This window comes from Phyllostomus discolor, chromosome 8, assembly GCF_004126475.2.
Source record: "Phyllostomus discolor isolate MPI-MPIP mPhyDis1 chromosome 8, mPhyDis1.pri.v3, whole genome shotgun sequence".
Taxonomy (NCBI): Eukaryota; Metazoa; Chordata; class Mammalia; order Chiroptera; family Phyllostomidae; genus Phyllostomus; species Phyllostomus discolor.
In genome coordinates, this window is record NC_040910.2 from 112,004,324 (window position 1) to 112,026,843 (window position 22,520).

A 22,520-nucleotide genomic window follows, 5' to 3' on the forward strand; every position below is an offset into this window, starting at 1 on the left:
CCGACCCCCGCCGACAGCCCCTTCTCTCCCCAGGGCAGAGCGGCCTGGGGAAGTCCACCTTGATCAACACCCTCTTCAAATCCAAGATCAGCCGGAAGTCGGTGCAGCAACCGGCCGCGGAGGAGCGCATCCCTAAGACCATCGAGATCAAGTCCATCACGCACGGTAGGCGCAGGCCGGGGCCCTGGGCCGGGCACTCGCGGCGGCCACCCCGCTGGGCGTGTTAGCTGTGGGTCCCCGGCGAGGGGCCAGCCCTCCGGGACCCCTGAGCTCTCACTCACAGAGACAGCTGAGCTGTCCACTGGAAATCACAGGCATCAACGCCACCAGCCTCCACCGGACTTCTGTGCTGGCGGCTCTCGTGCCCCCCGTGTAAACTAGGGCATCATCGCTGGTCACTCTGGGGCACCCCGAGTGGGCCTCGTTGGGGCAGGGCTGGACGGGCAGCCGGGGGCCCAGCCCACGGGGGAGTCAGGTCCTGGGCCTGCCCCTGAGCTCGGTGGCTGCTGTGACCCCCGCAGATATCGAGGAGAAGGGTGTCCGCATGAAGCTGACGGTCATCGACACACCGGGCTTTGGGGACCACATCAACAACGAGAACTGGTGAGGGCTCGGGGACCCCCAGGTTTGGGGGGGCCGCTCCTCGGGCAGAGAAACACGAACGGGTGCTCTGAGCCCTGAGAATCTGGCCCCTCCCCACCCACCCCTGAGGTCAAGGTCGAAGAGGAGGCTCATCCCTGGTCAGTCACATTCCCTGGCATGTGCACGGGGCTCTGGGACTGGGTGGCCTGGGTGTGGACGGGGGCGGGGGCGGCCCTGAGCTGGGCAGGAGCTGACCGGCCCCCGCCCGCAGCTGGCAGCCCATCATGAAGTTCATCAACGACCAGTACGAGAAGTACCTGCAGGAGGAGGTCAACATCAACAGGAAGAAGCGGATCCCCGACACGCGTGTGCATTGCTGCCTGTACTTCATCCCGGCCACCGGACACTCGTGCGTGCCCCGTGGGGCTGCGTGCCGGGGCGGGTCCCAGGGGCGGGGGCGGGCCCCTGCGTGCCACCCCATCTCGTCCTGCTGTCCATCCTGGGCGTGGAGAGCCCGGGACCGGGCCCCTGGGTGCTCCCCGGGCTCCCTCTGGGCCTGAGGCGGGTGACATCCTGCCTGCCCCCCTGTCCCCGTTCCTGTCCCCCTTCCTGTCCCCGTTCCACCAACCACTCTCTCGTCCTCCTCCCCTTCCAGCCTCAGGCCCCTGGACATCGAGTTCATGAAGCGCCTCAGCAAAGTGGTCAACATCGTTCCGGTCATCGCCAAGGCCGACACGCTGACCCTGGAGGAGAGGGTCTACTTCAAACAGCGGGTAGGGCTCCGCTGCCACCCGGCTGCCGGCCCCCCACCCCTCGGCGGGAGCCAGCCCCCCCGCAAGGGGCTGTCGGGCACGGGGTGTCGGGTCTCTGTTAAGTGGAAGAGGAAGTCGGAGGTGGGCGGCCTCCGCCGAGGGGACAGTCTCCGTGCAGGGGACAGGTGGCCGCTCTTCCTCCTCTGCTGCGGTTGCGGCGCCGGCTGTGTGGGGAGGGCTGGCTGAGCGGGAGGGGCACGTCAGGGCCACCTGGGAGCTCGAAAACCACGGAGCTGGGTCCCGGCAGGGCCTCAGCTCCGGGCACCTGGGGTTTTCCCAGCATGCTTCGGGGAGCCCCCTTGCAGGGGGCATGTCTGGGGGGATGTGTCGACTGGGTATCTGGGTGGGGCACCTGTCCCTGCAAAGGGAGGTGACAGTGAAACGCAAGCAGGTGTGTGCTGGGCTGCAGGCAGGACCCGGGCAGGCACTTGAGGCCTCAGTGACAGGGGTGCCTGGTAGAGCTTAGTGGGGGGGTGGTTAGGGCTTGGCCACTTGAGGGGGATGAGCTGGAGAGGGAGGCTGGGAGGCACTGGGGGCAGCGACCCAGGTCCCCGGGCAGCTGCAGGTTGCCACTCCAGGCACAAGGGCTGGAGAACATCAAGGTCGCCGGCTCTCCAGAGCCCACCCTTGACCCCGAGCCTGGGGCCGCTGACGCTGGAGGTCACAGGAAGGGCAGACACCGTCGTGCAGGTCCACGGTGCCCACACGTCCCCCCTCTGGGTCCCCAGATCACCGCCGACCTGCTGTCCAATGGCATTGACGTGTACCCCCAGAAGGAGTTCGATGAGGACGCGGAGGACCGGCTGGTGAACGAGAAGTTCCGGGTGAGTGAATGGCCCCGGACGCCGGTGCTGCCGGAGGGCGGGGGCGGGGCCTTCCTGCCCCTCGGGGGTCTGAGGAAAGGCGGAGGGGGGGGGGGGCTGGCAGGGGTGGGAGCCCCGGCGTCCATAGGGGCCCCACGCTCCGACACTACTCCCGGGGCCCACACGTGACCCGTGCACGCCCCCCCGACCCGCCCCCCCCGCAGGAGATGATCCCGTTCGCCGTGGTAGGCAGCGACCACGAGTACCAGGTGAACGGGAAGCGGATCCTCGGCCGGAAGACCAAGTGGGGCACCATCGAAGGTAACTCACCGCCCAGCCTTCGCCCGGGGCCACCCCACAGGCCGGCACGCTAAAGCCACCTCTGCCCTCCGCCCCCCCACCCCCAGCTCCGGGGCTGCCCATCAGGGCCTGGGGTGGGGGGCACCCTCAGAGCCTCATTCCTTGCTTTGCCCCCCTCCCAGCCGCCAGGAGGGGCCCACCGGGGAATAACCCAGGGGGGCAAGCCGCCCGTCCAGGAGCCCTTGGCTGACAGAGCTGTGCCCCCACCCGGGTCCCCCATGGGTGGGGAAGTGTCCAGGGAGGAAGGGCGACATGGGCACTGCTGAGTGCTGGGTCCAGCAGCTGTGGCCCTGGACACACTGGAGCCTCTGGGCTAGGAAAGGGCTGGGCTGCAGCTCTGTCCAGCCCTGGCGACCACCAGGTGGCGCTCTTCCCCCCACCCCCCACATGCACAAATCTCCAGGACCTCCGTGGCGTCCTGGGCCTGTTGTGACAAATGAGAGCACAGACGGGGCGGCCGACAGCAGAAATTCGTTCTCGAGGTTTTGGAGGCCAGGTGTGCTAAACCAAGGCGTGGGCAGGGCCAGAGCCTTCTGGAGGCTGGAGGGAGAATCTGGCGTGCGGGCCTCTCTCCTGGCGGCCTCGGCCCTGCCTGGCATCCTCAGCGCACGGCCACATCCCTGCTCCCTGCTCAGCCTTTCGTGTGTCTGTCCCTCCCTCTCTCGAAGGTGTCAGGTGTCGGCTCGGGGCCCACGGTTCTTTTCCCAGATGCCTCCTCCCCATTCCCAGTGCTGAGGGCTGGCCGCGGGGCGTGGTTTGGGGAGACACAGTGCCGCCCTCCGAGGGTGGTTACTCCCTAGGTGGGGTGAACCCAGGCGTTTCCTCTCTTCCCCTCTGCTCCTCCCCGTGTAGACCGGAGGGGGGTGGGGGCAGGTTAAAACAGGCCCCTTGGCTCCCCGTTCCTCGGGCTGAGAGGCCCCGGTAGAGGAGGAAGCGAGCGCACCAGGCCCCTGCTGCTCTTTGGAGTCGGGCCGGCGTCTCCCTTCCCCAGGGCCTCAGTCTTCCACATCTGTGAAGTGGGCGCAGCGGGCCCAGATGTCGGGGAAGTGAGAGACTGTCCGATGACCACTGGAGCTTGGGGGGCAGAGAGCTCTAAGCAGCTGGCGATAACGAGAACTGCTGGGTGTCCAGCAGGCCCCCGGCCGGCCGGCTTACTTTATGTTAAATCTTTGAAGCATTCGGGTCTGTGTCTGTCCACACCCCCCCACCCCCCGGCAGGGCCAGGAAGAAGCCCACCCGGGCTCTGGAATCCGTGAGCCCACCCGTGCGGGCTCCAGTCTGGGGGAGGGGGGAGAGGTGCCCACGTCGGGCTGGTGGTGGGGTGCCGGCTGGATGCTTCCGCATCTGCCCCGAATCGCCTTTCTTCACTTCACCCCTTGTCTGGGGGGCCTTGATCCCCCGGGTGTCCCCGAAGGCCACTCGCCTCCCTGCCCACTGAGGCAGTCTCAGCCCAGCCTGTCTTGGCCCCTCCTCTTTCACCTCCTCTCTTCCCAGAGTCCTGCTGCTCAGAACCTTTTTTTGAAGCCGTGTTTTGGAGGGAGACCTCGGGGTCAGAGAGGGTCAGTCGGGAGGGGCCTGGGAGGGCAGCATGCAGATGGGCTGGCGTCTGCTGCCCCCTGGTGGCCAGCCTGCAGCCAGTGCTGGAAACAGGATTTGCTAGGGAGTGAGCGAGGCTGGTGTTCCGTGTCTTGCACCCCGGTGGTGTCCCTGTCCCACCCCATCCGTGCCCTGTGCACTGTCTGTGCGTTGTCCTGGTGCCGCCGGCTCCGTTTGGGGTCGTTGAAAGCAGCAGCAGCCCCATGGCGCTGTAAGGATGGTGGCCCGGTGGCAGTTGCTGCGTCCCCGCCCCAGCCCAGAAGGGCCCGCTGCGTGCCAGCCCCCGGCCAGCCGTGTGTCCGGGGCTCCTGCCTGGCTCTCGTGCGCCTACCCCTCCCCTGCGCCCTGTCCTTGTCCCCCGCCATCCTGAGGCGTCTTCCGTGTTTTCGAGAGCAAGGTGAGCGTGGCGAAACTCACGGGCGGCTCAGCCCGCCCTCTCCCGCCCCTGAGAAGTGGGAAGTGGATGGCGGTTACTACCCCCATTTCCCAGATGAGGAAACCGAGGGTCAGAGAGGCCAGGAAGCATCTGTCCCTCGCTGTAGTGTGTGTTCTCTCTCTCTCTCCCTCTCTCTCTCTCTCTCTCACTTGCTGAGTCTTGGCCTGGTTACCATGCCATCTCCCCGATTTTCCAGAACTTTCTGGAGAGCAGGAGCTGAGTCAGTACCGTCACACAGCCCCTCCAGCGCCTGCGAGGTGCCCCGTGCTCACGCGCCGGGCAGTGGCCGTCCCTGCCCACCTGCCCGAACCTGTCTTTAGACCACAGCTGCCGGGGGGGAGGGGCCGGGGGAGGGGCCCGCAGCCACACTAAAGGCCCCCTGTCTCCTCTCCTCAGTTGAGAACACCACACACTGTGAGTTTGCTTACCTGCGGGACCTCCTCATCAGGTGAGAGCGGGGACCGTGCGGGGGTTGGGGGCTGGGGACCACAGTCCCGCCGTCTGCCTGTCCTCCCCGGGGCGGGGAGCCCAGATTCTTGGGAATAAAGCAAGTGGAAACCCTTTGCAACCACCGGAGCCCCCTGGGTGGGAAGGGCTGAGTCACGGTCAGGGTGAGCCTGCAGACCCCGGGCCCCAGGAGTCGGGCACTGGGGGGGGCGTCTCCCCAGCTCCCACCCCACCCTTTGACCTGGCTGTGTCTTCCCCATGGTCTCCGTGAGCCCAAACAAGGAGCAGTAGATTGTCCTCAACCCATTAGAGGGTGCCCCAGGGTGCAATGCAGAGGGCGGGGCTCCCACTTCTCAGTTGGCAGGCGGATGGATGTTGGGGGTGAGGCATCTCTTGGCGGGGACTCCGGGTTAGGGGCAGGTGTTAGAGAGAGAGCCTGGCTACAGAAGGACACCCGCCCTGGGCTCTTCCGGCCCTCTTCCCACATCTGCCCCCTCTGCCTTGCGGATGGGCAGAGGGGGAGCCCCAGCCGGGACTAGCAGAGTTGGACCACGCTCCCCCAGGGCTGTGGTCGCCCCCGCCCCACCCCTGCCGGCACCCCTGGCCTCCGGCCAGCACTTCCCAGCTGGAGGAGGGACACCCCAGCCCTGCCCACCTCTACGTCTGCACCCAGCCCCCGTCCCGGCCACAGGCTTGACACAGAAGGGGGGACACGTGAGAACAGGGGTGTCCTGAGAGGGTTTGGGGTTGCCATAGAGACTGCCCCTCCCCCAAGGCCAGCCCGGTTGCGCTTGGGTCTCCATCGCTGGGGGCTTGGGGGCGGGGAGGGCGGCTGCGACCGTCCCGGGCCAGGCTGACACCTCGCGCCCCCCGCCCCCCGCGCCCCAGGACGCACATGCAGAACATCAAAGACATCACCAGCAGCATCCACTTCGAGGCGTACCGCGTGAAGCGCCTGCACGAGAGCAACATGTCCAACGGCGTGGACGACAAGGAGCCGGAAGCGCAGGAGATGTAGACCCGCCCCGCCCCCAGGGCCCCGCCCCCCCAGCCTCTCCCGCCCCCCAGCCCGCCCACTGGCCCCACTTTCTCTCCTCTCATTTTCTCCGTTCGTCATCGTCCTCCGCCCCGCACCACGCCGCCATGGACAAGATAACGAGTCCCCCGAGTGTGACCGTTCCTGGCAGTGCCTAGGTCCGGGAGAGGCCGGACCACAGCCAGGAGAGGCGGGCAGGGGCCGGCCGAGTCCATGCCCGCCCCGGCCCCAGGCCCGGCTCCGGGGTCTGGCGGAGCAGCCCCCTGCTCTTGGTACCCGCCGCACCCCCAGGCTGCCTCAGCCCCTGGAGCCTGCGGGGTTGTGCCCGGGGGGCATGGAGCCAGCAAGGGGGGGGGGGGGGGGGGCCAGAACCCTTTTCCGTCGCCACCTCCCCGCACGGCGTGGGCCGTAACTCAGACCACATAACTCAGAGAGCCCTCCTCGGACCCCTTGGCCCCCACCAAGGAGAGAAGAGCCACTCCCGCGAGACGCAGGTTGCCAATAGCTTAGACGCGGCGAGGCCCATCGGCCGCCGCCCGCCTGCCAGCCGGCCTGTAGGCTCACCCGGAGCGGAAAGTGCCTTTATCACAGACGCCCCTCGAGGCTGCGGACGCCCGGCCGGCCCCTCGGTGGGGAAACGGGGGCAGGCTGGAGAGGAGGTGTGTCTTCGCCTCCCGGCTGTGCCCCTAGCTGGGATTTGATTGAGGGTTCAAAGGGAGAAAAGGGATGCACCCCCCACCCCCTGAGTCTTGGGAAGCTCTGAGCAGATGAGTCTGGTGAGGGGGTGGAGGGAGGGAGGCTGTCCCCAAAAGAAGAAGGGGGGCTGGGGGGGCCGTGGCCGGGTGTTCAGTGGTCCAAGTGGCTCGGTGCCTTCCCCGTGTGACTGAGCGTGTGCTTGTGTGTGTGTCCATCCGTCCGTCCGTCCGGACACCCGTTGGGTCCAAGATGCTCTGGTTAAATTAAGGCCCAGGCAGCCACCCCACCTGCACACCCAGCCGGGGGAGGCAGGAAGCTGGGCAACCCTGACTTCCTGTCATCCTGAGAGCACCTGGGTCCCTGCACCCCAGGGCCCATGGTCAAGACCCCCGCGAAAGAGAGAGAGGTCAGGGGTCAGGTTGCATAGCCCACCACTGGCCTCTCGTGCTCCCTGACCCTGCGGCTCCACGAGGGGACCCTCGGGGGCCGTCCCCACGTGCGCAGCAGGCCCGAGGGGCTTCCACGTCGCACCTTCACTCCCCACCTCGCAGAGGAAGGATCCCTTAGCAAACAGTTTACTTGCCGACTTGCCGAGTTTTTGCCAAAACCGTGACTTCGCAGGGCGTGCCCGCCCCCAGCACGGGGCCGGAGCAGCGTGGGGGAGCTCCCCCCACCCCGCCCACCCCCCGAGGGCACGCCCCCTCCAGCCCCCGCGCCGCCACCGGGGCTCTGGCGCCCGGCCCCGGGATGCCTCCGCTTCCCTTCTCTGTAGCCAGAAAAACGGTTAGCTCCCCGGGGTGTGTTCCACAGTGGCCTTGTGCTATGTGCCTCCCGAGAAATCCGTCTCTTTTTTTGTATAAATAACAAAGTGTTGAAAATGTATTTCCTGAAATAAATGTTGCAAATGCAGACTTGGAAGGCTCGCGGTGGAGTTCTTCACGGGCCTCCTGGTCGGCGCCGCGGCGCCGGGGCGGCGGGGGTGGTGCTGGGCGTGTGAGGGTGACGGAAAAGGGAACATCAGACCGACACCCCACGTGCCAGAGCCTTTGACAGGTTCGCTCCGGGTGGCTGCCTCTGCCCGGGCAGCCGTGGGCACTTAAAGCCACTGGACGGAAGCCTCGGGCCTGGTCAGCGTTGGACGATAGTTTCAGCCAATTTTGCGTGTTCCGGGAGAACCGGGCTCCGAGGACACTGGGGTTCCACGGGCAGCCCCCAAGGGCTTTCTCTGCACCTGTGGGGGGCGGGGCTTCCCAAGGGCGCCTCCCCTGCGTGGCTGCAGAGTTCAAACGAGCCAGAGCGCCCGGGCAGTCGCGGGCTTGTCCAGCCCCTGCCCTGTGTGTGTCCCTGCCTTGCGTGAAGGCCCGGGGTGCGCCGGCTCCACCTGGGCGGAAGCCAGAGGGAAGCTGGCCGACGGGGGGGCCTCCTTTCGGGTCCTCACTGGGGATGTCCCCCTCCCCGTTCTAAACACGACCTTCTAACGACAAGAGGAGCATGCACAGCTCATAGACCATGTGGAAAACTCCAGGAAGAAACACACCACAAAGAAATGAAAGGCCCCGGCCATCCTCCCCCTCCCTGCGGTTTGGGGGTTCTGGGGGAGGGAGAAGGGGCGTGTGGGAATGGGGGAGCCATGCAGACACCGGTGTGTGCAGCCGAGGAATTAGGAGGCGCTGTGTCTCAGTCCCACCCTGCAGGGCCCACCCCCCAACCCCAGCAGGGGCCCGCCCCCATTCTGCTGCAGCCTCTCCACCGTCTCCCTGATGCATAACTTCCTCCAAGTCCATCCCAGGAAGAAAGTTAAGTCCCCGAAGGACCTGCCACCTGGAGGGGTGGGGCTCAGTCCAGGCTCCAGCAGTCAGGGCCCCCGTGGGCGGTGAGGCTGGCAGTGGGGTTGGGGGGACGGGTATCCTTGCCCCTGGCCACAGTGGACACTGCTCAGAATCCAGATTCCACCCGGACTCTGGGCCCCATCCCCACCCCACCATCTGGGTTCCTTCTCCGACTCTTCCTGCCCACCCCCTGGTGCCCGGTCACCAGGAGCCCCAACTCCCAGGGCTGGGTTTGCCAAGGTTCTCGCCCACATGGCCCCTCTGGAGAGGGCGCATCAGAGGCTGCCAAGTCCACTGCACAGAGGGGGAAACTGAGGCCACAAGCCACACAGCAGCGTGGTGAAGGGGCTGGACCTCACGTTTCCTCCCACGGGGGCCTCACTCTGGGTGCCTCTCAGGCACCTCTTCTGCGCTGACATCCCGTCTGGGCGGGTCCTGGCTGGAGCGCGGCCCCCTAGAATGGCACCGTGCTGGGCCGTGTGTGGTCTCAGAGTGGGGAGTGTGGGGGCTGTGCCCACGGGAGGCTCTGGTACACACGCATGCCCCCCCTGCAGCGCACAGCATGGGGAGCACACGGGCCCTCACAGCCTGCTGGACTGGGGCTTGGGTGTGGGGCTGCCCCCTGGACGGTGAGGGCGGGACCAGCACACTGAGGGGCAGGGCAGAGGGACAGGCCGGGAGATGACACGGGCAGCGATTACACCACCAGCATCAGGACGCCGGCCTCACAGAGCCCAGCAATGGAGACCAGAGACCCCCGTCAGCACGCACCCAAATGGGCAAAGAAGGAAGAATCCCCAACCGTCTGCAAACCTTCTGCAGCTCCGTTCTCGGGAGTCAGCCCCCTGGGGAGCGTGGAGTGGGCGGGGAGTGTCATCCCGAGGCCCCCTGGGGTTCTCACCTCAGTTTTGTTTCCCTAGAGGCTGCCATCTCCAGCTGAGACGCCTGCCCCCCCAACCCCCGTGTCCCCCCCCCCGCCCCCCCAGCCCACATGCTTTGCAGGCGCTGGGCCTGTGTTCCTTTGCAAAAGCCATCACGGGGCAGTGTTCTCAGGACGGCTTTGCATCCTGGTTCCTCCACCTGCCAGCTGGGTGACTCTGAGCCAGCCAGTGACTGAACGTAGGCCCGTGCCTCAGTTTCCCCACGTGAGAAATGATGGCGAACTACCCATCACACAGGACAGTTTCGACGGACCGTCCCACCGACGTTAGCCGTCATCGTCGCCAACGTCGTCACCGCTGCTGCGAAGGGCGTGTCTGTGTCCCCCTCAGGTTCACGGGCTGGAGCCCTGCTCCTCGCTCGGATGGCGCTGGAGGCGAGACTTTTGCAGGGATCAGGGTTAGATGACACCGTGCGCGTGGGGCCCTCAGGGTGGGATCGGGGCCCTTCTGAGACCAGGAAGAGACTGGAGAGCTCTCTCCCCGCGAAAGGCCACCGGACACGCAGTGAGTGGGTGGCCGTCTGCAGCCAGGAAGCAGGCTCTTGCGGGAACTGGAGCTGCAGGAAGTACATTTCTGTTGGGTCCCAGCATTTTGTCAGAGCAGCCCAAGCCGATCAGGGCATCATCACCACCACCAGCAGCAGCAGCAGCAGCGTCAGCATCCAGAAGCAGCAACAGAAAGACCCTGCATTGGCCTCCTCTTGCTCCTCTGCCCTGGAGCCGAAGGAACGAAAGTAAATCGGAGGTCAAGGGCGGGCTGAGCTGATGCGTCCATCGGAGAGGCAGCTGAGTGTTTTGCAGCCCCCTCCTGCTGCGCCCCCTGCTGGCCGGACCTGTCCGCACAGGCCGGCTGCCTTCCCCGCTGCTGGGTCTTGTCATGCCTTTCGTACAATGAATTTTAAGTCCTGGCTGATAATTCCGGCGTCCCAGCCATCTGTGGGTCTGCTTCTAGCGGTCATTTTTCTCTTGATTATGAGTCACATTTTCCTGTTTCTTTTCATGTCGTACAGTTTTTTAATTTCCCTCAGATGTCACGTGTGGAAAAACAGTAGTGTGCACTATAAAGATATATATTTTTAAAGATTGTATTTATTTATTTTTAAGAGAGAGGGGGAAGGAGGGAGAAAGAGAGGGAGAGAAACACCAATGGGTGGTTGCCTCTCGCACGCCCCCAACTGGGCACCTGGTCTGTAACCCTGACATGTGCCCTGACTGGGAATCGAACCTCATGGTTCGCAGGCCGGTGCTCAAGCCTCTGAGCCCCACCCGGCAGGGCGAATGTAAATATATTCCGCCTGGAAAAAGGACAGGCCCCCTCCTCCGTCGGCGTTAGTGGGAGGGGCGGAGCCGGTCCAACGTGCAGCTGAGCTGGGCCTGAGCTGCGGTTCCCTTCGCCACTCACTTCCGGGGCTGGGCCAGTGGGCGGGGTCAGGTCTTCCCTTACCTGCTGGGAGCGGGAGAGGCGTAAGGGTGTGCGTAAGCGGGAAGGGTGGGCAGCCCAGCCTGCGGGCAGCTGGCACGCCAGGGGGCAGCGTGGGGGGGGTGTGTGTGCAGGGGGGTGAGCGCTACAGAACAGGGCCGTGTCCTGTGCAGGGAGGGAGGGAGGAAGGGAGGGAGGAGGGGAGGGAGGAGGGGAGGGAGGGAGGGAGGGGATTCGCAGGGACCCGGCACTTACGCTGGAGGCTTTGAAGTCACAGCTGCACACGGTGAGAGGAACAGGGGGCACGGCCCTGGCGAGGGCCTGCTCCGAGGGCCTAAGCAGCGCCTCTGAAGACCCCACGGACATTCTCAGGACCCAAACCCGCTGGCCATGGGCCCCGCGCGGCTTCTGCACATTTGAAAACTGCTTCCAGCCCAGCTCCAAACCCACCGCGTGCGGCTTTGTTCCTCCAGGGGAACTGGCCAGATCTCTGAGTCCCAGCCTCACCCAGGGAGGCGGGAGACGGGGGGAGGGGGGGTGGCCCCGGGAGCCCCGCTCAGCTCCGCGTGGAGCTCCTCACGGAGCTTTTTGGCTTTGTCAGCTCCAGACAGCCTTTGAAAACCCGGGGGTGTGTGTCTAATAAAGTTGGAGCTCTGTAATTTAGCAATTATTGTAACCCACACTTGTAATTTAGGGGGTTTCTCGTCATCCTTTGTACTGGCTCTCTCTTTTAAAAACGGTGCCGCTTTAATAGCTCTGCCTTGAATGCGCCAGAGGCTGGTGCTCGCCCCCCACCCCCACCCCACCCCTCCCCCACCCCGAGTCGTGCGGCAGAGCAGAGCTCACGGAAGTGGGCAGACCCCACGGCGCTGCGTTTCAGGGATTCTGACGGTGAATGCACCGCAGCTCCCGGCGGAAACGCGGCCTGCCCTTCGCCGCGTCCCAAGCTCTGAGTCCTGTTGGGTCGCCGGTGTGGACGGCAGCCGCAGGGAGCCGTCACCTCCCTGTGTGCCCGGTGCCAGTGCGAAGCCGGTCTGTCTGCCAGAACACACGAATGCCACCCCCGCCCCCTCTCTGTCTTCTGTCCTGTCCGTCTCCGCTGACGGCCTTACTCCCCCCTGGGCGTGGCTACACTTCCCATGTGTTTGCCTGTCCTATAATTTGGGGGCGAAACCGGACATTGTAAGGAATATGTGGCAGCAACTCTGGATTCTGTTCATTTTTCTAATTCTTTTTTCTGCCTGTGGGGTCTGGGGCCCCTGGAGGGGGTGGGGCTGCCTTGCCTCCGTTCGGATTTTTGACGTTTTGGTCCGCCTGGAGACCCCTCCGAGCCTGCCTCGCTGAAGGGTCAGCCAGGATTGGGAGAGTCTGGGCTCACACCCCCGAGCCCTGAGCCCGCGGCAGCCTGGCGGCTCTGTGGCTTCTCCCTGCAGCCCCAGGCCTGTCCGGGTGTCCCAGTGAGTGACAGCCGTGGCCTGGGACAAAAGCCCCTCTTGCTGGCTTTCCCTTCCCGGTGCTCAGCCCCCCCTCCCCCCCACACCTGAACTCAACGTCTGGCTGCCACCTCTTTGTCCCCTCACCTTCCAGGCGAGCCTCCCACTCAGACAGACCCACTCCTTGCCACCTGCACCCACGGCCACGCCTTTGGTGACCTGCGGGCCTGGCCCTTGGCTCACTTCGCTGCCGCCGGCTGCCTGCCCATTCATTCGGCCCAGATCCTGCTCCGTCCCCTGACTGGTGGCAGGCGTCCCAAAGGCGGAGGTGCCGCGTGTCCTGCCCAGTCGGGTCCCGCCTCCGGCTGGAAGCATGGTGCGGGGGCTCAGGAGCGCCCAGGAGCCCCCTGGGAAGTGGCTGTGACATCCGAGCACTTCCCACTCCCGGTTCCGGGCCTCCCTCCAGATGGTCAAGTTCAGTCTGGCGCTTCTCCTGCCTGTCTGTTGCCAGGTTTCCATGGCAGCGGCCGGGCCCCTGGGACTCCAGTCAGGGAGGGGGTTTTGAATGGCGACAGCAGAATATTCTGGAGGAGGAAGGACCCTTCTTGCAAGGCTCTGCTCCGTTTTGTGGACAGAATGAACCTCCGAGGCGCTCCGTGCACCCCCGGGCCCGGGGCAGCCTCCCTGGGCTCCGGGCAGAGAGCCTTTGGATCTCAAATCCACGCTTGCGCTGGGAAGATGGCGCCTGTGCTGGGGTCCTTCCGCCCCCCACGTGGATGCCAGGCCCGGCACCCCGCCTCCCTGCGCCAGTGAGTCCCCCACGCCTCCCGGTCCTGGAGGGAGAAATTGGCAGATACGTTCGCGGAGCTCCGCCCCCGCCACGCCCCGCGCACAGCGCCACCTCTCCCTCCGCGCCCCTCCCACCTCCCACGTGGGTCTTCCCCTGGTGAAATGGCATCGCCTTCGTCAGAGCTAACTCGTGTCCTTGTAACATACAAGGATGTTTTAAAATCCCACCAGGAGGGCAGTAACGGGCTCCTGCTCTCTTGGGGGGGGGCACGGTGGGCCCCCAGGACGGTGCTGTCTTGCTCCCCCGCATCTCCCCGCCTTGGGGCGCAGGGCAGTGAGCCCCCTACGCCCGGAAACCCCACGGCCCCCTCCTGGAGAGGGTGGCGATGCGGGAGCCCCTGCTGGGAATGTGTGCAGCGGAGGGCAGCCAGCCGCTGTCCCTGCCCCGTGTCTGGTGGCCCGTGGGCGGCTGGCTGGGCGGCCCTGCGGGATGCCCACGCACCCATCCCCCTGCAGGAGCGGGCTCCTTGGCAACCACCCTGCGGAACCTCGGGGAGCAGAGAGGGGCACCTCGGGGCGTGGCCGCTGCCCTGGGATTGGAGGGTGTGAGTGCAGCTGAAGTCCGGCGTGATGGGGGAGGTGCAATTCTGAACCAGGGGTCCCGGGGCGGCGAGCCCCACCTGTCTGGGTGCCCAGGGGCAGCGGTGTCGTGCAGGGCATCACAGTGCTGCTGCCGCTTTGCCGCGAGCCCAGACGGCGCCCTCGGGGTGTGAGCGCAGCGTGGGTGGAGGGGAATCCAAGGAGCGGGCGGGGCTCTTGTTTCCGCCAAGTCCTTCCCTTAATGCGCTCCGTGCAGAAGCCCCTCCGGTCCTGGGCGTGGGCCCTGGGGCCTCGCTCCCGCTTTTGGGGAAAACACGGCAGTTTTGGAAAGAGAACAAACGTCGAGGGGAGGGGCAGCCAGCGTGGAGTAGAGTGGCCAGCAGCAGGCAGGCCGGGCAGCTGCCCAGTCCGTGCCCACAAAGACACTCAGTCCGGCTGCAGCCAGGAGTTCCCATTCTCCCTCCCCCCTCCCCGCCCACCCCTCCTACCCCCACCCCGCAGAGTGGGAAGACCCTGAATCCTCGGGCCCAGCCACACCGCTGTGAGCAATGCTTTCCTTCCTTGCTCCCTCGGGCCCCCACCCCGACATCACCACGCTCCTCCCACAGCCTCCCAGGGTGATGTGGGAGCGGCAGGCACCAAAGTCACAGAGGGACAGGGAGAGAGTGGCTGCAGTTGGGCAGAGAGTCCCCCCACCCCCAGCAGGCAAGGGCCAGTGGGGCCAAGAGCTCAGGGAAGCAGGGGGTGGGGGCAGGGACCCGCAGGGGGCCCACCGAGGCTTGGTGCAGAGCCAGATGGGGGCAGGGGCAGCAACGATAATAACAAATGACATAAACAGTGTGACAATCACCCAGAAAACGGGGGCAGGGCCACAGGGGAGAGAGACGCACTCCCCCGGGAGCTGGGTGCTGCCCTTTCTCTCTGCTGCCGGAAGGGAGCACCCGGCAGGGGTCAGGGACCCGCCCCCACCCCCAGCTGTGCCTCCCCGGATGCACCCTCTGGCTCGAAGCTTGGTCCTAAGGCTGGCTGAGGCCCCGGGACCGTGCCCTTGGCCGTGACGGCTCTCCCGGCCCTTGGAGAGCAAGAGGGCAGAGCTGGGGGGGCCGCCTGCCTGGCACCATTAGGGGGGCTGTCTGTCTTCCGGGCCGCCGCTGCCACGGCTGGAAGCGAGGATGACAGCAGAGGAAGATGTTCCCGGTAGAGCTGGTGATGTGGCCTGACAGCTGTCAGAAGGCCCTGGTCTCCTGCCCGCCCCACCCCCAGAAGCCAGTCCCGGAGGGGGGCCAGCCCCTAAGAACTGGGGGTGGCTGCTGCTGAGCCAGCAGAAGGGCTGGGGGAGGGGCGGGCAGTGGGGGGGGGTGCCACCCCTGTGTGCCAGGCCCTGGGTGGGGCTGCCCTCTCCCCCCATATTCCTGGCCACCTCAAGGGGCATCTGAGGATGACCCCAGACACCAGCACTGCTCTTCAAGTCTGAAACGTCCTGGAATGTTCTCTCTGTCTTGGAGACATCTGTTTGATTTATTATCATTTTAAAATCGTCCTCTGGCATTGTTGTCCTTAGAGATAAGGAAAGCCAGTGACCAGAACCAGGTGTCCTTCCCCCACCTCTGGGGTTCTCAGGAAGCCCCGCCCTCCCTGGGTGAGGTGGTACCCGCTGAGCTGTGTCCCCCAGAATTCACGTGTTAAAGCCGTAGCCCCCCCAGACCTCAGGACGTGAGACCCTGTGAAGAGGGGGCCTCCACAGAGGTGACCGGGCTAAACGGGGCCCTGCAGAGGGGCCCCAACCCACTGTGACTGATGTCATCAGGAGAGCTGATGGGGGCACAGACACGCACAGGGGGCCGACCACCGTGTGGGCACACGAAGAGGTGGCGGTGGACGTGGAGAGAGGCCCCAGCGGAAGCCGACCCTGACCTTGGCCTCCGGCCCCCAGGACCGCTCCCTAAGCCACCCCGGTGATCTGGGGCGCCTTTTTACGGCCGCCCGAGCTGACTCCCGTAGAACCTGTCGAGAAGAATGGACCCAAAGCGGGTTTCCGAAGATGCGTGTCCCAGGCCCCCGGAACCGTCCGCTCCGACCAGAGGGGAATGGCTCCCCGGGTGTGCGTGCGGGGCCCCGCGGGGCGGTTCCACGGCCAGTCTTCACGCTCTGAGCCGCTGCCGGCCTCACTCCCCCCGCCCCCCATTGACCTGTGGTTTCCTGAAGCACCATCTCGTTCACCTCGTTCTTATTTTTATTTTTGACTCCTCACCCAAGGATGCATTTATTGGTTTGAGAGAGAGAGAGAAACATCAATGTGAGAGAGACATCCATCCGTCGCCTCCCACACATGCCTGACTGGAGATCGAACCGGCAGCCTTCTGATGCACAGGATGATGCTCCAACCAACTGAGCAAGCTGGCCAGGGCATTTTTTGGTATTATTATGTTTTAATCTCTAAAGCACTATTTTTTTGTGTTTTTTTTTTAAAGATTTTATTTATTTTTAGAGAGAGAGGAAGGGAGGGAGAAAGAGAAGGAGAGAAATATCAGTGTGTGGTTGCCTCTCGTGCACCCCCTACTGGGATCCTACCCTGCAACCCAGGCATGTCCCTGACTGGGAATCGAACCGGGGACCCTTTGATTCACAGGCGGGCACTCAGTCCACTGAGCTACATCAGCCAGGGCTAAAGCACAATTTTTAAAAAGGTGTTTGTACACCAGGGTGGGGCGCCAGCCCCTCCCACACCCGCCCCTGGTGTCCAGCGTAGCGCGAGGGGCGGTCACTGAGGCGTGCGGCGTCCTTGCTCTGAGCACTCGGGGGGAAACTCATCTGGTTTGTAATAAATCTGTATGGCCGTGGAAACTCAATGACCCCAGTGGCTATAAACATTAATTCTGTATCCTAAACACTATTATAGTGCTTTCACAATGAATTGGCTTGTGGCCGTGTTGCTGGTTGGGACCATGATTAGTAATTAGCGTAATCAAATAACACCACCGTCATATTCCCTGCCTGCCTCCTGCCCTCCGCCGGCCTCCCCCCCAACCCCGTCCCGTTCGGGGACCGACTGGGTCCCTTGAAGTAACCGGGCTTGCGAGTGGGGTGTGAGGGCTGCAGAAGATGCTTCCTTGGTGTTCCTCCGCGGTCCTCCTTTGCTCACGGCTTTTCTTTCTCTTCCAAAGCGCCGTGTACTCGTGAGGGTAGCAAGACGGTTTCCTCTGGAAAGATCCCGCCGAAAGGCTAAGGACTCTGACATCTGTTTAGGGAGGAGGCAAGGGTCCCGGGACCACCTGCGACTGCCTGGGAAACCTGGAGCCCCCCTGCGCGGATGGGCATTTATCCCCCACCCCCCTCCCCCCCGAGGAAGGGAGTCACTAGATTCCTGCAGACCTTCTGGAGGATCCGGCCCCCAAATAATAGCAGCTAATGTTTCCTGAGGGGTGGCGAGGGGCATCGGACTGGCTGGGGTCCCCAAGCTGGCCCTCGGGGGGCCTGCTGGGGTAGATGGAGAAAATTCCAGAAGTCCGGGAGTTTGGATGAGGCTGACGGACGTCTTCCGTGGGAGGAGCCTGCCGCCGAAACCCAGCGTCTCCTCCCCGCGAGACGGGAACCGACGCCCCCGCGGGCTTCTCTGCGGCACTCTCGCCGCTGCGAATGCCCTGGCGCTCACGCTTACCTGGAATTATGTGCTCTATCGCACCAGCCTGGATGGAGAGGCACATGTGACACCCTGACCTTTAAAAGTATCGTGGGGACTGGCGTCACCCCCACCGGTCACTGCTGCCATTCTCCGTGCTCCATGGCCTGCACCGGAAAATGCTGCTCTGAGAAAGGGCCCACGGGCCTCGTCGGCCGTCAGAGGAGCCCGTGGCAGGAGCTGCTGGCGCGCGTCCCCCGCTTCCCAGCTGCCGGCCTGGCTCCGCCGAGTGCCTGTGGACACGGGACACCAGCCAGCACTCGGGGCTGTGGGAGGGGTGGACTGAGGTGCAGACTTCGGTGCGGAACCAGACACCCTCGGGCTACCGCACCCAGTGCTCCTGCAGCCCTACAGACTGAGTGCTAGAATCATTCCCACTTTACAGGTAGGGAAACTGAGGCCCACGGTAAGTGTCCTTGGTCCCCAAGCCCCGGCTGTGGAGCCACAGATCCTGGGAGCCACGCTGGGCTGCCTCCTGGAAGAGTCGGGCACCTCGGGTCAGGCTCAGAAGGCCAGTAGCCGACTTCTTGGCTGCAGGGCCCTTGTTTGACCTTGAGCTCCAACCAGCGATTTCCCACAATGCAGCTCAGGGCGCAGGGCAGCTCCGTGGGGTGCCGAGCTTCTTCTTGCCGAGCGGGGCACAGAACCTGGGGGCTCTGGGTCCTTGTGCCTCAGGGGGAGGTGGGCGCACCCGGGCAGGGCACCCGGTGAGGTGCCAGCCCTCAGCGCCGCGTTCTCTGCCGCCTCTCTGTCCTGGTTTCCCGGTGGCTTCCGGCCAGGCCACAGCACTGAAGGCTTTGTGGCTTTCTCCAAGGACTCGCCTGTCACGGGGAATTAGTTGGAGAGGAGAGGGAAATAAAGACTCGATTTGAATTCGAGGTAAAAACCTCCGGGCTCTGAAGAGAGCGGCTGAAACAGCCAGCGAGTGCTTTGGAGACCCCAGTGGAGAGGTTAATACGGGTGCTGAGCGGACATGACCCCTGACCAGGGAGGCGCCCGCTGGGACCAATTAGCATCCCTCGGTCTGGGCTGGGTGCATTTGCATAAGCCCTGGGTCCCCAGGAAAAGTGTCCAAACGGCCTCCTATTCTTTGCTGCATGAAAACCGTTCCTGCTCTTTCCCTAGCCGATGGCTCGTGTGGCCCCCAGAGCAAGCTCCCACTGGGGCCTCAGCCCAGTCCCTGGGTTTGGCGAGGCTCCTGGGGACGCTGTCCCCCCCACCCCACACCTTGACCCCCCAACTCCAGCCCCAAGGACAGAAGCTCCGCACTGTCCTTTATCCCCAGTGTGTGCAGCCGGCGCCCAGGGCACAGCGGGTGTTACCCCGGCTCAGTGGACAAGGCATTTCCTCACACGACCCCGGCTGCCCCCTTGTGACCCAGACCTCCTGTGAGGGCCACTCGTGGGCCACTGGGCAGAAGGCTGGCCGGCGGGGACTTTTCTCCGGCTCGCCCCCTGATTCAGTCTCTACCCAGTTCTGGGTCTGCCCCGTGAAGAGCTTACAGCTGAGCCAGGGAGATAAGATGTAAGTACCTGGGAAGATTATTTTTATTTTTGGAAAGTTGAACCCCGCAAGCCGGCATCCCGTGAGGCCGTGGGGTTAGGCTGGGGGTGGACCTGCCTTATTCAGTTTGGAATCGCTGCAGAGTTGCAGAAGAGGCTTATTTCTTCATTCTTTAAAAAAACCATTTTTTAATATTCTGCAAAGATGCTGCAATGCAGAGGTCAGGCTTGGGGGGAAAGCACATGTCGAAACATCAAGCGCTGGGTTGGAGCGAGGGGACAGGAAAGACAGCAAGTGGGACTTCCGAGACAATTTGGGGGGGGATTGGCTTTGGGGGGTCTGTGAGCCGTCTCGGGCTCTGGTTAAGGCGTTTGCTCGGAACACCGTTGGTGATGAGCCGCATGCACCCTCTGTCTCCCGGTTCATAGCTGGCGGAGTGTCCAGCTGCTGGAATTTGTGGCGTAGATGACACACAGTTGACATGGTCTCAGGTGCTGCCTTTGTCCCAGGGAGCTTGGCAAAAGGTGCTAGAATGTCTAACGAGAAGCAGACGCCCCCCGCCCGGCTCCCCTCCGCCCCTGCCAAAGCTGGAGGAGCATGAAGACAGAACCTCCACTCAGGAGGGGAATGCGGGTTGCCAGCGTGGGGACTGGAAGACACAAGCTTCCATGTCCCCAAGGAGTCACCCTAACCGCCGGAAGGAACTGGGGCCGTTGCACCGAGTGGCCACAGGGTGGCAGTGTGGGCCTGCACGAAGGTAGATGCTCCCGCAGCCCGGCCGCCGCCCTGTGCAGGCTGGGAGTTGGGGCGGGAGCCGGGAGGGTTCGCCCTGAATTTAATCGCCCGGTGCTCTGCACCGAGAGCGCTTCTGCATCGCCCCCAGACCGGGGAGCTCCCCGTGCACGGAGACTTCGGGGCGCTTCCTCACTGGGCTGCGAACACGCTGATAAAAAGTTAATTTCTATTTGCCGTCGCTCAGTAATTGGATGAACATGAAAGCAATTAAATATTAAAACATACAAATAACCAAGTCACTGTAATTAGTCAAAGTTTGATCACTGTCATATTTATTTAAGAAGAGGTGATGTGTCTCAGCAGGTGACATTTTAAATACCCCCGGCCTCTGCGGTGGTGTCTTTGGAGGATGCGGAATGATGGAGGGAGAATTTAATTAAACCCTGTTGTAAATCAGCGATGATGACAGGGACGTGACAGCCACATGTTGAAACGAGAATTAGTCCACAGCAAGGGATATTAATTAACTCCTTTTCTGAAGGCTTTTGGCACTGCGTGGCATTTAAAAAAAAAATAAAACAGCAGCAGCAGCCAGTGCCGTGATGGGGGAGGGGACGGTGCCTGCAATTATCTTTATAATCGACCTTATTATTTATGGCTGGAATTGCTTCAGTGGCCGAGAGCAGCTAATAATCACGCGGCCGTACAATGAGATTAAACAATTCTCTCCTTGGGAGCCGCGAGCTTCAGGTAGAAGTTAGCAGGTTACAGGATGCCAGGGCCCGGCAGCCCCTTTGGGGACCGCGGGCATTTTTATAAGCAGCGGGCGGTGGATTATTCTCGTGCGGACTGGACCCGGGGAGGCTATACAGAGAGGCATGAAAGGTAGGAGCTCGGAGCTCGGAGCTGGGAGAGGTCGAGCCAACCGTCTACTTAACCCCCGGGGCCCCTTGCAGAAGAGGAACCGGAAGCTCAGGGAGGCCGGAGGGTCGGCCCAAGGTCATGGGCTTCCTGGGGCAGAGTCAGGGTGCAGGGCGACGCTCCCGTCTGATTAGCGGCGTTTCCATGCAGTGCCTCCCTGAGTGTTGACACGCACGCTGCAGAGGACACGGGCGTGCCGTGTCCTGTCGGGGAAGACGCTGCTGCGAAGGGCAGGGTGACAGGAACGCTGCGTCTGTCCCGGGTGCTAAAGCGTCCCGGGCAAACAGGGCGGAGGTGCCCGCACCCGTGAGGGCGGTGTGAGGCCTCCCACGCGGTCTCCGCTGGCCTCGGCCCCGGAAAGGAGGCTGCGTTTTCAGAGTCGCTTCAGTCTTGCTGCCCAGGGGTGGAGTCTAGTGGGCCCTGGAGGCCTGGGGGGAGCAGAGGGCGGGAGCAGCGGCTCTGAGCTCCTAACCCCGCGACCCGCGACCAGAGAGGGCGCTGCTGTGGAGGTGCCGGCGGTCGCGCAAACCTGAAGGGGTCCCGGGGTCGCAGAGGCGCAGTATCACTCCGCGGCATGCTGCACCCCCGTCCTGGAAACTCACCACGCTCACCCACGTGGTGAAGGCTCCGAGCAGGCCCGCAGCGCAGAACCTGCTGACTTCGCTTCCTATGGTGAGTCTCACATTTATTCACTGAGCGCCCCCTGCCTCAAGCTTTGTGGGTGTTTACAGTACACCGTGGGGGTCAGAACACGGCCAGCAGGGGGTGTCCACATTGAATCCCCAGCACCTGTGACTATGAAGGCGGACCCCCAGAATTGAAATTATCTTCTGGGTGTCAGGAGCCTTGTGGTACAGGCTTCCACCACGAGGTGAGTGTTCTAGGAGCCCATCTGCACCAATGTACCAGCTGGCGTTGTTGTGAGAGGCTGCCTTTGGCTTCAGTGAATTTTTTTTTTTTAAGACTCAACATGTCTGCCCATTTCCTGATGGGTGACTTACAAGCGCACCTGCCTACATATGCTAAGTGTTCGGCAGTTTTTGACCAAAAAATGGTGTGCCCCCCGTGCCCCACCCTCCCTATTCACCCAATTTTATCCTGAGCAACTTTTTTTTTGTTTCCCTGGGTGGAAAAAAGTCCTCAAAGGGAAATGTTTTGCCGACGTGGAAGAGGTGAAACAAGACAAGGACAGAAGCCTTAAAAGGCATCGAAACCGACAAGTTCAAGAACTGTTCTGAGCCGTGGAAAACACGTCTCGCCAGGTGTATCGTATCAAATGGAAAGGACTTGGAGGGTGAGTGAAGTTTAAACATGGAAGAATAAACACACAGTTTTTCATAAGTACATTCCACTTTGGGGGGCCCCTTGTCTATCACCTTACGCAGCCAAAGGGCCTTTGAGGACATGATGAAGGTAAGGCCGTCGAGACGGGGGATCCTTCTGGATCGCCCTGCGCCCTGAAAAGCAGCAAGCGGGGCGCTTCTCCGGCCTGCGGTCAGAGAGGCGTGAGCAGAGAAGGGCCAGACAGGCCCGGGCCTTGGCTTTGAAGATGGGCGGGGCCTTTAGACGCTGCAAGAGGCCAGGAGACGGTCTCCCCGGGGCCTCAGGCAGAGCGTGGCCCTGCCCACACCTTGATTTAGTCCAGCGAGGCCCAGGTTGGAGTAGAACCGAAAGGATTTGTAAGACAATCAACTTGCGTTGTTGTTGGCCACTCCCTTTTGGGCAATTTTTTTGTGGCGACCACAGAAGAGGAGTGCGCACACCTGTTACCTGTAGTGGTTTGTTCCTCGCCGGCCTCGTGCTGGGCGCCACGCCGGATCCGGTCAAGCAATTAAGTGCGATTGGTGGACCCGACCAAGTTCCACGGGACACGCTTTGCGTTTCACGTGGGCGGCGAGGACAC

The 22,520-nt window shown here is 63.4% G+C and overlaps 1 protein-coding gene and 1 long non-coding RNA gene across 6 annotated transcripts in view; one reads left to right on the top strand and one right to left on the bottom strand.

Annotated features, from left to right (window-relative positions):
- SEPTIN9 (septin 9) overlaps positions 1-6,436 on the top strand; it is a 128,220-nt gene extending 121,784 nt beyond the window's left edge. For 2 of the 5 annotated variants that reach the window (XM_036034197.1, XM_028521185.2), the window contains exons 4-11: positions 34-165; positions 522-603; positions 854-991; positions 1,238-1,355; positions 2,123-2,218; positions 2,422-2,518; positions 4,986-5,037; positions 5,925-6,435. In XM_036034197.1, the coding sequence (XP_035890090.1) occupies positions 34-165; positions 522-603; positions 854-991; positions 1,238-1,355; positions 2,123-2,218; positions 2,422-2,518; positions 4,986-5,037; positions 5,925-6,054 (845 nt within the window). In that variant the 3' untranslated portion in view covers positions 6,055-6,435. Of the gene's footprint in view, positions 1-33; positions 166-521; positions 604-853; positions 992-1,237; positions 1,356-2,122; positions 2,219-2,421; positions 2,519-4,985; positions 5,038-5,924 lie in introns of all 5 variants that reach the window. The other 3 variants (XM_036034198.1, XM_036034199.1, XM_036034196.1) reach the window with 2 other exon arrangements.
- A 640-nt stretch (positions 6,437-7,076) lies between these two features.
- On the bottom strand, positions 7,077-14,386 carry LOC118502260. Its single transcript, XR_004904975.1, has 3 exons — positions 14,372-14,386; positions 12,070-12,085; positions 7,077-7,432 (listed from the first exon to the last, which is right to left on the bottom strand). It is a non-coding gene; the product is annotated as an uncharacterized LOC118502260 (long non-coding RNA).
- Between the last annotated feature and the right edge of the window lie 8,134 nt (positions 14,387-22,520).